This window comes from Sarcophilus harrisii, chromosome 6 (genome assembly GCF_902635505.1).
Source record: "Sarcophilus harrisii chromosome 6, mSarHar1.11, whole genome shotgun sequence".
Lineage (NCBI taxonomy): Eukaryota > Metazoa > Chordata > Mammalia > Dasyuromorphia > Dasyuridae > Sarcophilus > Sarcophilus harrisii.
The window spans coordinates 207,772,662-207,790,764 of record NC_045431.1 but is presented as its reverse complement, the minus strand read 5'-3'; the positions used below and the strand labels follow the sequence as shown (position 1 = coordinate 207,790,764).

General features: G+C 38.5%; 1 protein-coding gene across 11 annotated transcripts in view; it reads right to left on the bottom strand.

The window, feature by feature from the left end:
• Positions 1 to 18,103, bottom strand: part of NAV2 (neuron navigator 2) — a 438,256-nt gene that overhangs the window by 138,155 nt on the left and 281,998 nt on the right. For all 11 annotated transcript variants that reach the window (XM_031943258.1, XM_031943259.1, XM_031943260.1 and 8 more), the window contains one exon: positions 10,378 to 10,500. In XM_031943258.1, coding sequence (XP_031799118.1) covers positions 10,378 to 10,500 — 123 coding nt within the window. The remainder of the gene's footprint in view (positions 1 to 10,377; positions 10,501 to 18,103) is intronic.

The window sequence follows — 18,103 nt, the reverse complement described above, 5'->3', positions numbered from 1 at the left end:
CAATAAGGTTGTGCTCACAAATGCTTGGTGCGGAGTCAGCTGATCCAGGGCACTTATCCCTTAATAAAAGGGAGAACTGTTTTACATCCTCAATCCTGCCTGTCTCGCATAGGAGCCATATAATAACGGGCTTAGCACTGAAGGGCTTTTACAGAAGAGGAAATTAAGTCCCAGTAAGTCTAAATGACCTCTCCAAAGTCACACAGCATCGAAGTGGCAGAAAGACCCATGCAGGTGATTCAAATCAACGCTCAGCTCTTTCCCATTTACTCTGCGGTTAAACTATTAGGATCTTTTCTGCCAAATGTATAAAAATCCCATGTTATTAAACTCTGGTAATAACTACTGGAAATTGCAGTTCATAAATATTACAATTTCTAAAACGGTGGCTCCACACTCACTGCCGGGCACCCCAGAGGCCTCCCAGACTTACTGTGCCCTTGACAGAACCGCCTGTTAATATTAGAAAGTGACTGATCCACAGAACAGAGATGAAGGCCAGAGGGAATCGTCCCCCACCCCCACAGAAAACCCAGAGCAAGAAAATCTCTGCTCATGAATTAGTAGATTCCTCTTTGGCCCAAGCTGGGCATCCAGTCCGTATTCTTCCTGCCCACCCAGGTGTGGCCCTCCCCAGGACTCTCGGCCTGCTCCCCAACCTGGCCGGGCAATCTCAGCTGTAACTGAAGCTTGCTGCTCTGCTCTGAAGGAGGCCCCAGGGACAGACTAACCTGACAATTATGACTTGGCTAAGAGCGCAATCGCATCTTGTCTTCTAGATACACAGGGCTGTTGTAGGAGCTTTAAAGGGAGAGAGGCTTTCCCTTTCATCTGAATGTGTAGAGAGAAGACAGCAGAGAAAAAAAAAAAACAAAGGAGGTGAGGAGAGGGGGAGAGGGAGAGAGAGACAGACAGACAGAGCCAGAGAGAGGTGGGAAAGAGAAGGGAGAGAAGGGGGGAAGGAGGAAAGACAGAGAGAGAGAGAGAGATTGTAGAGGAAGAGGCAGAGACTGAGTTGGAGAGAAAGAGAAAGAAAAAGAAAGACACAGAGAGACAAAGAAAGAGAAAGGCAGCAACAGGAAGACACACACACACAAATACACACACACACACACACACACACACACACACACACACAAGAAAATCTCATTACCTCCCACCAAAGTGGCCACTATTGTAGTGACTATTTTTTTGTTTTAAAATAAGACTTGGTAATCCATCTTCACAGCCAAACGACATTCTCAGGGAGAAGCAATGCCCAGAGATGGGCATGGGGACTACTGGAAGATTTAAGGCATAGGCTGAGGGAAAATGAAAGAGAGGAAGAGGCTGGGGGAGGGAGAAAAGTAAAGAGACTCCTAGGAAGATCCAGGAGATCAAGTGAAGTTGCATTCAGTGATGAGTGACAGAAGTGAGATCATTCTTAGGTGAGAAGAGTGGTAGTGGTATAAAAAAAGTGTTATAGCAAAAGTCTGCTTCTAATATCTGTAACTAGGTTAAATGAAGCAAATATGAAATGATCTCTGGACAGCTGCAAAACAGCAGCATAAGACAGTGTAGGGTGCTTAATCAGGAGAGAGTCCATTTGCTTTGCCTTGGTGATGGAAAAAATGAGAGAAGGAAGAAACAGATGGAGGGAGAAATGAAGGAAGAAAGAAAGGAAGGAAGGAAGGAAGAAAAGGAAGAGAAAGAAGGGAAGGAAGGAAGGAAGAGAAGGAAGGAGGGACAAAGGGAGGGAAGGAAGGAAGGAAAGAAGGACGGAGGAAAGGAAGGAGGGAGGGAGGGAGGAAAAACAAAGATGGAAGGGAGGGAATGAGGGGATGGAAGGAAGAAAAGAAATAAGCATTTAATTGCCTCTCATATACACAAGGCACTAGATTAGTGCTTTGCAAATATCTCATTTCCCTGTGAGGCAGATGCCATCATTATCACCATTTTACAGTTTAGGAAATTAAGGCAAGCAGAGGTTAAGTGGGAAGACTTATGGGTTGATTATATGTAAAAAATCTCAAGGCTTTAAAAAAAAAACATTTGAAGGACCAGGCATGTCAACTGACATGAATTTTAAAAATAATTTTACTATAATTTCTATCTATGCAAATAAATTTTAAATAGAAATAATTACAAGAAGATGTAATATTTTACTTTGAGATTAAAAAAAAAATCATCCTTCTATTTCTATTTTTTTTGCCTTGTGGATTAAAAAAACCCACTGCATCAATAGCTACAGCTTGGTCTGTCATGTTATTCTAAAATGCTGGTCCCATTGGGATAGATCCCAATGGATTTGTGGGGGCACAGATAATAGTGAAAAGCAAGTTGTACATGGGCCTCAATCTATACTGGTAGTGTGGATAGGACAATGGTTCTGGAGTCAAAGGACCTAGACTCAAATTCTTTTTCTGAAGTTTACTACTTTGTGTTGCATGGGACAGATTTTAACCTCCCTAGATCTTAGTTTCCTCAACTTAAAGAGGAGAGAATGAGACATGATGGCTTGCTGTCCCTTCCACCTTATGATCTATGATTCTAATGGATCATAGGCCCATTGACTAAACCAAAAGAGCTGGTAGGGTCACTTCTTCTATAATAGGTTGCTTTTTGAGTCACTTCCCTTTTGCCAATGGAATGGAGCTTCCCAAACCATAGGTGGGGGATAGAGAGGAGCTATTTGTCCCCTCTCATGAATAGCTCTGGTTTGAGTTCCACCAATGATTGATTCAGGCTATTCATTATCAGTGTCTGAGGATGGCTATTCTTGTCCTAATAGGAAGTGGGAAGTTCTGAATACTAACTTAATGCTACCATGGCTAAGTGCCTGAACCTCTTGGGACTCCAGTTTCATAGGAACCTAGGATCATGAATCTAGAACTCAATCTAATCCCCTTATGTAACAGATGAAGAAACTGAGCCCTAGAGAGCTAACTTGAACAAGATCATTTAAGTAGTGAAATAAAAACCAATAATGAACTTGGATCTTGTGAATTTAGAGGCAGTGCTTTCTATAAAATAATTAGACTTGGTCCTGTACAGCTTTAAATGTATAATTTTTGTCTCTCATGTCATTTATACTGTCAGTATATGTAGTATCCACTCTCAGCACAATCTTTCAGCTCTTCTGCATGTAAGAGAAACTAAAAACTGTTGTCTTGATTGAACTGAACTCAGTGAGGGCTGAAGCCATGTAGCAGTGATCCCGGATGTCCAAACTAAGGAAGCTTGGAGCAGATGAGGGTCTGAAAGGGAGAGGCCTCAAGAATGCTCCCCTGAAATACTTCTCAGCTTAAAAGAGAAACCCTCAAGCTTTTTGAGAAGAGCTACTTTTATTCCTCCCTCCAAGGCTCCAAGCCTTGGAGAAAAAAGTGAGGAGGGAAAATGTGTGGCAAAGAGCTAATCAGCTATGAATCCCCACTTTCCTTTCTTGCTGAGAATCCTTGGCGCTGCTAGAAAGGAGTGACCTAGGAGGGTGGGAAATGGCAATGGGAAGGAAGGTGGTGATCTATTGGTCTCAAAAATCTCCCAAGAGAGCCTGATCTATTAATTGGAGACTTCTGTCTCATTTTAACCCTTTTACCTAGATTGGATGGAGGGCAATCCATGCTTCACTACGGTGCCTTAGGACTCATATCATGCTAATGTCCATTATCTGGGTAACATATCACCAAACTAAGGCAGACTCTTAGAATTTCTCTCTGTTTTGTGCAGTGACATTCCCACGCTGTGGGCGTCAGCTCCAGATGATGTGACCTCATTTCAGTCTTCAACCAGAAGGCTGGGGCCATATAATGGTGATCCCATGATGTTCAAACTAAGGAAGCTTGGAGCAGGGGAAGGGCTGAAAGGCAGAGGCCCTCAAGAATGCTCCTCCGAAATGCTTCTCGGCTTAGAAGAGAAACCCCCTGAACTTTTTGAGAGGAGCTACTTTTCTTACATTCACCAAGCTTCCCTAAATGACATTTATAGTCAGTATAATCAATGGCTAGTCTGGTGGGCCTGGAGGGAGGAGACTGCTTTTCACATGCCACTTGGGACATTGACAAGTTGTGTAGTCACTTGTGAGTCACTTAATCTGTCTGTTTTTCAGGTTCATAAGCTGTGGATAATGTTACCTGTGGCAGTTGCCTATCACAAAGGGTTGTGGCAATGATGAGCCACAGGAGGCAGCATGACAAAAGGAAAGAGCAAAGATTTGAGAACAATAAGAGTTTCAGCTAATGTCTGTATAATATTGAATACATCACTTTCCTTCTCTGTGAATCTGTTTCTTTACCTATAAAACGAGAGGGCTGAACTTGAATCTCCTAAAGTCACTCCCAGCTCAAGCTCTAAAGAATTTTGAAAAATTTAAAGAAACTGCAATGCAGTTTGCAGCTCTAATTTAGAATCATCAGAGTGGATAGTTCAAAACACAAAATGTCAAAAATTCAAATGGAAAGAAAGTAGGGATGAGTGGCAGAAATAAATCTCCTTCTGGCAAGTCTTCTCGGGAAAATACTATTTTTCATTCAATTCTTTCAGTCGTGTCTGCCTCTCTATGATTCCTTTTGGTTTTTTGTTGGCTAAGATACTGCAGTTGCCATTTCTTTCTTTAATTCATTTTATAGATGAGAAATGGAAGCAAATAGGGTTAAGTTACTTGCTCGGGGACACAGAGCTAATAAATTTCTGAGATGAGATTTAAATTTACAAAGATGAGTCTTCTCAACTTTAGGCTGGGCCTATCCACTGTGCCTTCTAGTTGCCCTTCTTGGGAAAATATTGATATCACAGTTCACAATGACTTGCTCTCCCCTGCTTTTCTCCCCGCCCGCAACCCATTCAACAGTTTTTTGGGAAAGCTTTGTTGGATTACATGTTTTTAGTAGCCAAACCAAAAATGGTTTTCAAACGTTAAATAAATATTTTAAATTGTCTGGTGAAGAGTTAGTATGTCAACTCATAATACTAGTATAGTATTAATGATATTCTTTCTCTGCCATATGTAAGTCATTCTCTATTGATCTCTCTCCAAAGTTACCAATGATTTCTTAAATGCCAAATCCAAAGGCCTATCCTCAATTCTCCTCCTTCTTGATCTATCTGCAAACTTTGACACTTCTGTTCACTCAGTTCTCCCAAGTTTTTGGGACGCCACTCTCACCTGGCTGTCTTCCTAGCTGACTACTCAGTTTTCTTTATTGTATCTTCATCCAGTTCATGCTCATTATCCATGGGTGTCCCACAGGACCCTCTCTTGGGCCCTCTTCTCTTCTTTAATTATCATCTCTATGGTGGTGATTCTCATATCTACTTATCCGCTCTCCAAGCTCTCTGCTGATCTTCATATTTGCAGCTCCCACCACCTTTTAGATATCTGGAAATAATCTAATGCCTAGTGGAACATCTTAAGTTCAACACAGTCAAAACTGAACTCATCTTCTTTTCTCCTAAACCATTTTCCTTCCAACCTTTGCTGTCACTATCAAGGGTATCACCATCTTCCCAGTCACAATCCAGACATCATGTTTTGATTCCTCAGCATCTCTCACCTTCCACATTCAAGTGGTTGCCACTTGATTTTACTTTTGTGGGATCTCTTAAATATGCTTTCTTTTCCCCTCTGATGCAGATGCTTATCATCTTATGTCTAGACTTGGTCTTTGTGTCACAAGTCTCTCCCCTCTTGAATTGACCTTTCATTAAGATCCCAAGGTGATTTCCCTAAATCATAGATTTGACCATGTTACACCTTCAATAATAACACCAGCCCCCTATTACTTGTAGGACCAAATACCCAAACCTTTGACATTCAAGTCCTTCTTAACCTGTTCCCCATGCTACCTTTCCAGTCTTTTTTACACCTTACACTCCCTACCAAAATCTTTGATCCACTAAAACAAGCCTGCTCACTGGTCTTGAACAAGGCACTCCATGTCTTGGCTCTGAGAATTTTCTCTGGCTGTTTCTGTGCTTAGAATTATCTTCTTTCTTGCCTCCTGGTTTCCTGGCTTTCTTCAAGTCCCAGATAAAATCTCATCTTCTACAGGAAGCCTTTCTCAGTCCCTCTTAATCCTCGTTTCTTTCTTCTATCAATTATTTCCTATTTATCCTCTAACTAATTTATTTGCACATATTTATTTTTATGTTATGCCTGGAAGGCTATTTCATCTTTCCTTGTATTCCTACCTCTTAGCACAGTGCTTGTTTACTAATAAATACTTACTGATGGACAAACAGTCTGTCCCAGAATAATAGGATCATTCCTAAGTTCTCAACTTATTATTATGGAGTGCCAGTCACCAAGATGAAAAAGAATCAATGATAACAACTATGATGCAAAAAGGAAGTAAGGGAAGAAATTTCCTCAAATCATAGTTTTCAGTAACAGGAAGTTCTTGGAATTTAAGAGGATAAACTTGGGTCAAGGTTGGGTAGGTAGGCCATTCATCACCTGTTCCAGGGCTCATTGCCTGATTGCAATATTTCAGTCTTTCATGGTGCCAGTTCAGAGAATTCCTGCCAAAATTCCCCACTGGATCTCTTATCTGGTGTCTTCCACTTGATAGAATTCTGTTTGTTTCAGATAAGTTCATCAGAAGGATAATGAATTCATTTGTTTCTTTTCATATTTTGCCTCAACCCATCCTAGGTGGTTGGGATCTCTAGTCTTATGTAACCAATTTCATCATCTGAGTTTGGAAAAGTATGTTAAGGAGATAAAAGGGGAGGAAGGTTTGGCAGCCATTATCTTTACTTATTATCTTTCAAATGTTAACTGAAAGTTGGTTGTGATGGAAGAACCATTCAAAGCCATGGTTCCTGCCTTAAATTTATCTAAGTTAGATATTCCTGTCATTTTTGCCTAATTACCCCAATGACTCACTGGTCACAACCACTAAGAGGTCTTCATTCCAGCATTCATCCATTAAGAGCTTTCATTCATCTTCCTTCTATTCATGAATAGAGACCTCTCTGAAGCAAAGTTAGCATCCTTAATGATATTCCTAGTCCTTTATCTATATTTCTCTAGACTTCATATCAATTACTCTCTAATTTCTGCCCCCCCCAAAAAAATTTCCTTCGTTCATTTTATTTCCAGAAACTATAAACTATTTCTTGTGACACTTTAATGAGTTGATGTTTTAGTTTTTTGTTTTTTTTTTTTTTTAAATATGAAAATTGACTAAGAGATCACTGAATTTAAGGTGAGGGACTGAGATTTGATCTATGGAATCTCTCTGAGCTTCATCTTCCTCCTTCATAAAATGAAAAAATTTAGTTTTATGAGCATCTTTTAGACCCCTAAATGATTCACAGGATTAGGAGCTGGAAGGAACCTTAGAAATCTCTGTCTAATCCAAGATACTCATTGCTCAAGTCATAGGGTCACAGATTTAGAGCCTAAGGGATCTACTAAAACATCTAGTCCAACTACCTGATTTTATAGATGATGATATTGAAGTCCAGGTTGGGAAGGGGACTTGTCCACAGTGTCCTAGATAGTATAACTAATCCATCTCTAAATTCTGTAATGAAAATTTTAGTATTTATCCTTTTTTAAAAAAAGAATTCTAGAGGCAGAGGGGATAGAGCACTTAGCCAGGAGTCAGATAGACCCGAGTTCAAATCTAGCCTTAGACACTAATTAGCTATGTGAACCTGAGCTAGTTACTGTAATCCTGATTGCCTCTAAAATAAACAAAAAGAAAAATTCTAAGAATGTATTGGTTTGTTATGTCTTTTCCATTAAACATATGTATGTATATTAAATATATCATTGATTATTAATATTAATACATTATTTTAATATTTATATGAATGATTCCTATGAACACATTCCCCCATCATTCAGAGCTATACATTATTATACAAATTATGCTATGTTAAAAATAATTTCAGAGATTACAAAAAATAAAGCTTATCAACATGTTCAAGTATAATTATGTCAACTCCTGCCTTAAATCACAATTCATAACAGACCAAAAAAACAAAAAAAAAAAAAAAAAACTCTGTACTAATTAAGTGTCAGAAATGTCAAATAATCACAAAATGTCTAGTTTAAAGCTGGCCCTATTCACTAGCCAGCTTTAGGAGCATGAAAGCAGTTTTTGCATTCATATATTCAATTTTATAAAGCAATGGGAGATATAACAGAGCTATAATAGATAGAGTATCTGCCTCAAAGTAAAGAAACCTGGGTTTAAGTCCTTTTGCTACAAACTGGCTTTAGGATTCTGGGAATCCTACTTAATCTCTCAGTGCATTGGGCAATATCCTAAAACAGAGGTTCTTCTTCTCAAGTCTGTGGATTGATTTTAAGGGATCTGTGAAATTGGATGGAGAACAAATAAACCTTTATTTTCACTAACTACTAATTGAAAATTAGCATTTCCTTTAATTAAGAACTATAAAAAATTTATTTTGAGAAGGGATGAATTTCAGCAGATTGCCAGGAATCCAAGACCTAAAAACAGTTAAGCACCCTAGCCGTAAAACTATAGACTTGTTGGCCCTTATGAATAAAGAAAATTTCCTTAATAAGAGTTCTTTATAGCAATAAATCATATTCTGGACCGGAACAAAACAAACAAAAAAACAAAAAATAATAACGGAATCTAAAACGGTCCGTTTGTATACTTTAAAGTGACTCAGAGATGAAATGAAATTGCAAACACAATCTCCATTCTGACAAAATCTTCCATCCCAGAATACATAAATAAGCCCAGCTGTGATCTGTAATAATTCTATTAGCTCAGCAATCAAGCATTAAATTAAACTGTCTACTTCAGATTTCCTTGACAGCTGCAGGGGGAAATGTACATTGTAAGACCTATGTTCTAGCTAATAAGGTTTTCTATCCAATCACACATTTATAGGAAAACATAAGTAAACAAAATAAATTAGCACATGGAGAAAGCTCCATTGAGTGTATTTTAACAATTAAGCCAAGTTCTGTTTTGATCTGTCCTGGTTTAATCCTTACTGTTAGTACTTCATTCTCAGTGAGTTTTTTGGACAGGAAATCACCCAAGGAAGGATATTTCTAGGGATTGTTCAAATACCATCTTTCCTCTGCTAATATCAAGATAATACATTAATCCATCTTTCATGGCTCTAGGATCTAATCTCAAGTTTTATCTCTTAGTTCTTTTTTTTTTTTTACTAGACTTAAAAATTCTATCAACTTTAGGTATACTCTTTCCCCCTTTTCATGCTGACTCCCTCCCACACATCCCCCCGCCCCCCAAAAAAAGAGTTTCTTTGCCTTGCCTAGTTATCCCTTCTGAGGATGACTTCAGGATTTATTCACTGGTTACTGTGATACCAAATACCAAATACCAAAGTATCTGGTTGTTGTAAGACATTAGAAGTTGCACCTTGGTCTATAGTTTTACCCAACAGAATTGTGGTATTTGCTACATGCACCATTATCTTGACACGTTAGAACATTGAATCTGGAGTATATTTACAGGTGGTTGCAGAGCTACCACCTAGAATTTGTTGTTTCACATCAAGTGGAGAAAGTATTTCAGAAGATCCAACCAAAAAGAAAGTAGCAATGAAAGAAGGGATTACTTTTATAGCAAAGGTTGTAAGCATCTTATCCAAAAAATACATGAATCTACTAGAATTAAATACCTCATTCAAATCAGAAGCCCTAGAATTGGTTACAAAGAGCAGAGTTCACAGGTGTGGGATTTGGGCTTAGAGCAAGCAAAGGTTGCTAACACCATCCTACCAAACACCTTGAGACTTGTTTTTTTCCCCACAGATCTCAGCAATACACCAAAGAGTAATCCCTAAGGTTTCTTTTCAAAGTATGATACCTAGAAAGCTAGTTAACAAGAGAGGAAGTGAAACATATTCCATGTGCTGGATTCAAGTAACAAGGCCACAAGCACGGCCAACAATTAAAATAGCAACAACAACCTTCCAAGATTGGAACTATTCAAATAGTGGCTCTAGGATCATAATCTGAAGTTTTATTTACCCAAAACAAATAAAAACAGAAACATTTTTCAGTGTATGAAAGCATTTCCTTACTGCTTCTTTGACAGTTAAGGCCTTCCACAAAGTAGATTTCTTTTCTCTGTTATTGATTTTTGCTCCAACTTTACTATTTCCCTTTATTCCTACATTGGGAGACATAGTCTCATCCTCAGCCGGGTAACTGATCCTCTCAGTGGTTCCCATTCCTCCATTTTTTAAACCATGACCAGAATTTGAATCAATTTATAATCTTCTTTCTCTTTCTTATGTCTTTTTGCTCTTGTTTCTGCCTTATCTCTCTCATTGTACTTAGAGTTTCTTGAAAACAAAAGAAAATATCTTCAAGCATCTTCATACATCAGAACCACACAGACCAACCGAGAGTGTATAATTTAGGAGGTTGCTTACCTGTCAGCATCTACGAGGCCCAGGGAAGTGTTCCGTTGTAACGTCTCCCGCACTACGGCCATTCCATCAGGCAGCCGATTCAGTCGCCGAGTATAGAGGCCCAGTCCACCATCAGTCATGTACCTTCAAAAGGAAAGAGAGATGATGCAAACTCTGTACTCAGAAGCCAGACGTGCATGGTCTTGTTGCTTATGCCCACGGGGACTACTGGGGCCACCAAGTATCTCTCTCATGCTCCGCTGGGGGAAAAGGCTACACTGCCAAAGGGCTCCCTGATGTCTGGACTCAGATTACAACCTAAGAATACTCTAGTGACTCAAAGGATCACCGACTTGAGTAGGAAAATAGAATTGAAGTCGTTAGCCCTTTAATCCACAGTTTGGCTGGTGTGAATATAGTCTCCAACAACACAAACAAGCAAACAGATGTAATTTGGGACGTGATTCTGTGAGAGTTTCTCTGGATCAACTTTTCAGTCAACATGGTAGTGAAACTACCTGAACTTGGTCAAGCTGGTTCTTTAACAACAGACATAATAAAGTCCAATACTGGGCATGGATTTTAAGCCATTCCAAAGTGTTTATTTGGTCAACATTCATAGTAATAGTGGAGCATAAGATGAATAATAAATAAAACCCGACTTTCCAGTTAATATAGAACCCCTTTTTTTTTTTAATCGAGAGAATAAAATAAGCAGTTACTTTACTGGTAATAAGCATGAAATTGCCAGGTAATTAGCCTATCGGAAAATCAGACTATACAAAGATACATAGAAGTTTCTACAGCAATAATTCTGAAACTCATTTTATCCAGAAGCATGAAACTCTAAACAGAAAAGCAGATGTTCCAAGACCCCAAAAAAGAGAAACATTTGTCATAAAGTACTTTTAAGGAGAGGAAAGTGATGTGAAACAATGTCCCAAAGGTATTTGTTGGAGTCACTAAGGATAATATAACTGTAAGGATTTGGGTGATTTAAGCAAATTCAATTCAGTTCATTTCAGGTATTCTAGACCAAATGGAATATTTTCTATGACTAACATAGTATCTGAGAAACTGTAGCCTATTACATATATCAACAGTTTGAAGGAATATTATAACCAGTGTCAAGTGTCATTATAAAGAAAATTAGAAAATCTGGCTTTCAATCATGGTTCTATTACATGTGCAATTTTGGGTAAATTACTTAACCTCTTTATAACTTTATTTTTCCTTGTAAAATTAGGGTTTTTAATCCACAACTTTAGCAAAGTTGCTGGTTATAAAATAAACCCACATAAGTCATCAGCATTCTTATATATCACTAACAAAATCCAACAGTCAGAGTTACAAAGAGAAATTCCATTTAAAGTAAAATTAGGGTTTAAGAAAAAAGGCCTCATTACCAATAAGAAAATCTAAGTTAAAACAACTTCATGGACAAGATGCTAAAAGTTGAAACAATCAGTTTTTGAAGAAGTGTGGAAAGACAGATACACAAATATAATTTTGGTGGAGATATGAATTGTTACAACCAATCCTGAAAACGATTTAGAGGTGTTAGGGGAATAAAAATCCCTGTATCTTTTGACTCGGAGCATTTATTCCTAGCAAATATGTTATAGCACCAGCAAAGTCAATTAAAGGGAAAAAAGGATCTGCTTATAACAAGATATTCATAGTAGCCCTTTTTCTGGCCTACAAAAATAGGGAAGTAAGTACCCACTAACCGGAGAATATGTGGTATATGTGAATATAATAAAATGTGGTAATATGAATGCAATGGAACAGTGTGGTATCACAAGAACATGAGGAATTCGGAGAACAGGAAAAAGTAATGCAGAAGGAAGAAAGTACCAAGAGAACTACCTGCACAATGATCCTATTAACATAATTGAAAACCATACTAAAAGGCAAGTAAATTGAATTTTAAAAATTTTGGTTAAAGAGAAGAGAGAAGGAAACATATAGCGTTTCTTCTCTATAGAGAAATGAGGGTCTATGGTTGTATACTATCGTATATGTAGTGCTGTGGATAGATGTAGTGCACTGTGCTTGGAGAATGGGAGACCTGAATTGAAATCTAACTTCAGACATTAGCTGTGTGACCCTGGACAAGTCATTTTTCTGCTTTAAACCTCAGTAAATTGTAACTATAAAATGACGGTGAAGGGTTGGATGTGATAGCCTATATGTTCCTTCTCCTATAAATCTGTAATCTCATGAATGCCTCATTTGCTGCTAGAAATAGTTGCTTTGTTAGTTAGTTTTGCTTTAGGGTTTTTATTGTAAGAGTGGGTTTGTAAAAAAAAAAAAAAAGTGGGGGGGAATTAAAATATTTAAAGAAAGTTTTGCACTAATTGATCTCTAAGGACCTGATAAAACAAACAAACAAACAAACAAACAAACCAGGGAATTTTTAATTAAGAATTTTTAAAAAATCTTATAGAAATAAATCTTTCCACCTTTACACATAATATTAACGTTTTATGATACTCTCAAGAAGAAAGGTATCCAAGCATTTATTAAACACCTACTATGCTCCAGGTAGTGTGCTACGTGCTTTACAAATAAATGTATCTCATTTTGTAACAATAAATCATGAGGACCTCATTCATTTATTCTAAGAGTGGAAAAGGAATACAACATAAAGAACAGCTGGCTCAAAATTGGAAGAAATCTGGGTGTGAATCCTAGTTCTGACACTTGCTGTGTAACCTTAGGTTAGTTGTTTAGTCACTCCAAGCCTCAATTTATTCATCTACAAAATGAACATATGTATATCTCAGAATTGTTCTGATGAAAAACTCTGTAAGCTAGAAGAAGGAAATGCATGATTTTTGTACTGATAACAGAGAGAGCCACCAAAGCTTGTAAAGAGGAAATGGCTTCCTTTACAATCTCTCAAAAACATTTCAGCAACAGTTAGAAACCTAAACTACCAGGAGATTTACCAGGCCATTTTGCAAAAGGTAATTTGGAGTTTGCATGGTTTACAAACTATGCAGTTTCAAGAGTTTCTGACCAAACAGCCTACAGTAAGAGGAATGACTGCTTCCTTGTACTCTTCCCAAGTTATATATGTCTATTGTGTCTAACTCTTTGAGCCATTTGGCTCATTTGGGGTTTTCTTGGCAAGGGTGTTGGAGTAGGTTGCTATTTCTTCAGTTTATTTTACAGATGAGGAAATTGGGCAAATAGGGCTAAGTGACTTGCCTAGAGTCACACAGCTAATTAGTATCTGAGGCCAAATTTGAATTCAGGAAGATGAGACTGGCACACTATCTACTGCCCCATTTACTTTTAGCATCATTAATCTCTCAAATATTTGGACTTCTTTTATCTCAATTCTATTATTAACCCTCTGTGTGTATGTGTGTGTGTGTGTGTGTGTGTGTGTGTGCACATATTCACGAAGCTTCTGATGAGAATTATGAGACTTTGGAGACACTCTCTAACTATCCCCAAAGAAGGATTCTACTAAAGCAATCACAAATAATGAGACCTACTCCGTTTGGGAAGGGCTGGTAGGGAGGTGGTATATTGAGGTTTTCATGGAAGGGACAAGGTGTACTGGATTTGAACTTAGAAAGCCCGAATTCAAATGCTGCTATGGCACTTGCTGCCTGTGTGACATGGGGGAAAAACATTATTTCTTTGTCCATCTGTTTCTTTATCTATAAAATTCTAATGTCAGACAAGATGATTTCTAAGGTCCTTTTCAGTTTGAAAATCCTGCAGCAGAATAATAATCCTGCAGCCCCATGAGTCCTTATTTTGGGTCGCCTCCCTAGCAGCATGCCTGAAGACCTCAGAAGCCTGATGTTTGTCCCTCTTTGGGGACATTAATTATCATCGTTAACCATAGACAGATGTAGGCTGCATCTGTGCCATACCAAAACAACCAGTTACTTTGTCCAAACCCGTCCCAAACCAATTGTTTGTGGTCACACAGACAAAACAACTTGGTGATGGACTTATTTTTCTTGGGGGTTCCAATGATATGTGGATTTTGTCATAAATACGATTCAGCATAATCTTCTTTTGGAAGGATGGCATTAAATAGGGTCACTTTTTCTTCACTTCAGTCTATTCTTTCCTGTAATGTAGACAAATGTGCTACCTAAGTCCGGGAGAAATACAGACCTGAGATGCCCCCGTGATATGAGAGGATGAGGAAAAGAAATCTGGTGACAATTGCAAAGTGCAGTCTATGGGTGAGGGGGACTGACTCTTAGAACAGGAATGTCTTTTAAGGAGAATTAGGAGGAAGCTCTGAACCCCACACACAGCTTTGTCCCATCCTAAGAGGAAGTTGACTTAGAGTTTTATAACCCTGAATAGCAGCCACCCCTCCCCCCAATAAAGAATTTTCAAAGTAAGAGGTTTTGTCAAACAACAAACCAAATTCGGTTTTCATTTCCCTAAGTTATATTTCTCATTATGGAGAATATCAGGAAAAAACATTCCCAGATTTGCAGTTACAAAGACTCAGGCATACAGATGAGGCACAGAACTCTTGCTTCATATTAAGGGCCAAGCCCAGAGCCAGTGAGCATTCCAGAAATGGAATGCCGAGACACGCTTCAGCAACCCAGCCATGATAACAACCATGTGAAATGTGATTTTATCCCAAAATGATCACTGACAAAACTGGAAGGGCTCAGGGCAGATGCAGGCGAATGTGCTGACTTGGCTTGTCAATTGCTGATGGGAATTCTGACCTGCCTTTATTTGGGGAGATGGGGGTAGGGAAGGAGAAAAGCCATGATAAATCGGACTCCTTTGCCTTTTTACCAGAACAAAGGACTGAGGATATGAGTGTAGACTCAGAGCTACAAAGAACATTAGAGACAGGCTAGTCCAGTTTATTTTTCATTTGACAAATGAAAGAGCTGAAGCCCATGTTAGTTTGTTAGTTAAGTGACTTGCCTATGGTTATCCAGGTAGTGAGTGAGTGATAGCTGGGATTTAACTTCAGCTCTTACGTCACCAAGGCAAATACTGTTCCCGTTGTGCCTCACAGCTTCCCAAAGGACATGGTCAAATATAACAAGTCTGATTTCCCTTTCTTATTTCTACTTAAAAGTCTGTGTTTGAATTTAGGGCCTAGTAGAAGGAAGTATAATAAAGTATGATAAAGAGAAAATTAACATTTTTAAAATGATACATATTTTGGGAAATTATGAGGAGTACTATAGACTCCCCTATACCCAAAGTCACTTAGGTCATGGCAGAATTAAGATTTGAACCCAATTTTAATAACACTTTTCTACTGTAAAATGCTGCTTTCCACTGGACATGCATATGTTATGGCACTTGAAATATGTTCATTCCTTTGAGGCCACTGGAAGCAAACAAAAAGGACAATAAATTATTAGCAAAGTCATAGAAGAGATTTGTACAGTAAACAATGTGGCCTTTGTGTGGACTGTATGACCTCTGAGATTTTAGGATGCCACATAATATCAACTACTTTCTATAGTAATTGAGTTTGTGCAAAATTCTTTCTTCCTTCCTTCTTTTCTTCCTTCCTTCCTTCCTTTCCTCCCTCCTTTCCTTTCTCCTTCCCTCCCTCTCTTCTTCCCTCCCTCCTTCATTCTTTCCCTCTCTTCTTCCCTCCTTCCTTCCTTCTTTCCTTCTTTCCCACTTTCTTTCCTTCCTTCCTTCCTTCCATTTTTGCAGCATTATTGGGGTTAAGTGACTTAAGGGACAACACAGCTAGTTAAGTATTAAGTATCTGAGACTAGATTTGAACTCAGATTCTCCTAAAACCAGTGCTCTAGCCACTGTGCCATCTAGTTGCCCCAAAGTTCTCTTTTTCAAAAAATACCTAAATTTCAATGAAAACTTCATATTTCAATTAAAAAACATTCATTTGAAAATTCCTCACAAGCAACCGAGAGCGAGCTAATTCCTCAAATAGTGCAGGTGTGATAAGAAAGAAACCTCAGAAAGCCTCCGTGTGGTGAGGAACACTATTCCGGTGTGATTCCAGAGGTGCCAAATATCCCCTCTTTGGGGATGATCAGGGCTAGCGAGGCAAGTGACAGCAGCCCCTGCATTTCCTAGGGGGAGCCTCAGAGGTCTTGCTCCGGATCAAACTTGGCAAACAAGCATTTATTAAGCACCTACTGGAAACCCTGTGGGAGGCCCTGGGGGACCGTGCAAGGCGTTGACACGTGAAGTTCGCAGCTGATGCAGAGGAGTATTAGAGCCTTTAAGGTGTAGTTTCCTTCTCCTCTAGGAAATAAATAATTAGTGCCAGAGTTTAATGAGGAGTTGGGAGCCCCATAATGTTTGCTTTGTTAGCTCTTTGTTGCGCTGCCAAGCTACTGAATGATTTACTCATTATCCTTTCCCCCAGTTCTTTAACTGGCGCTGGAGCCTCGGCACAGGAGAACTGGCACAAGGCCGCTGGGCTAACCCAGAGACAACAGGCTCCCTGAGGGAGGGAGAGGCTCTCAGCACGGGCAGGAGCAGGGGATGGGCAGAGCAGAGGGCCGGGAGCTCTCCTACATGGGCATCCACACCTCATAGTCTGTTCTGTGTATCACGTGTGTGCATGTTTCCATCTGTGCCATCAGATTTTATATGCTCTGTAATGTTTCTTCAATTTCTAGTTTAAAGATCCTATGATTATACTGTTGGATTCTATTATAAACTTGCAAACACTAGCAGGCAAGAGAATTCTCCCTTCTCTCTACCTCATGCACACACACATACATGTTTTATGCACACTCATATACACGCTTATACACACACCTATAACTACATATTTACATGCATCCACACAAATAGACACGTATAACTTTATATGTAAATATGCGCGCACACACAGGAATGCTCACATACAGCTACACACATACATGTACAACACATACATAACACACATATATGTGTGGACATGCTTATATACACACTTATAGCTACATGCATGCTGCATATGCATGTAAATATACACATAATGCTTATATACATACCTATAGCTACACACATGGATATGAACATATATGCTTACATATAGCTACATATATGCATGTGCATGCTTATATGCATACCTATAGCCACATGCATACATGAACATAAATGTATGGTTACATATACATATAGCTACACATGTGCATAATTACACACACCCCTATAGCTACATATATACATGAACATAAACATATGCTTACATATACACACCTATAGCCACATAAATACATGAATACAACACATATGCTTGTATATATCTACATATAGCCACCTATATACACACATACACACATGTGCATGCTTGTATACATACCCATAACTACATATATACATGCAGATGCAATCTATACCCACGATATATATACATACATGTATATGCTTATCCCTATAGTTGTATATATACATGCAGATGCACAATACACATGCACATACCTACACACATTTATACATGTACATGCTTATATGGACACATATAATTATGCATTTACATGCACATACACATATGCACATAATACACAGTAATGCTTATATACACACCTATAGCTACATGTGTATGTGCATATGTGCACACATATACATACATACCCATAATTACATATATATATATATATATATATATATAGATAGATAGATAGATAGATGCCCATCTACATCCACTATATACACATATATACATGCTTACCCCTATAGCTATATATACATGCAGATGCAAATATACATATGTATACATGTGCATACCTATAGCTTATGTTTTCCAAAGTGCCAT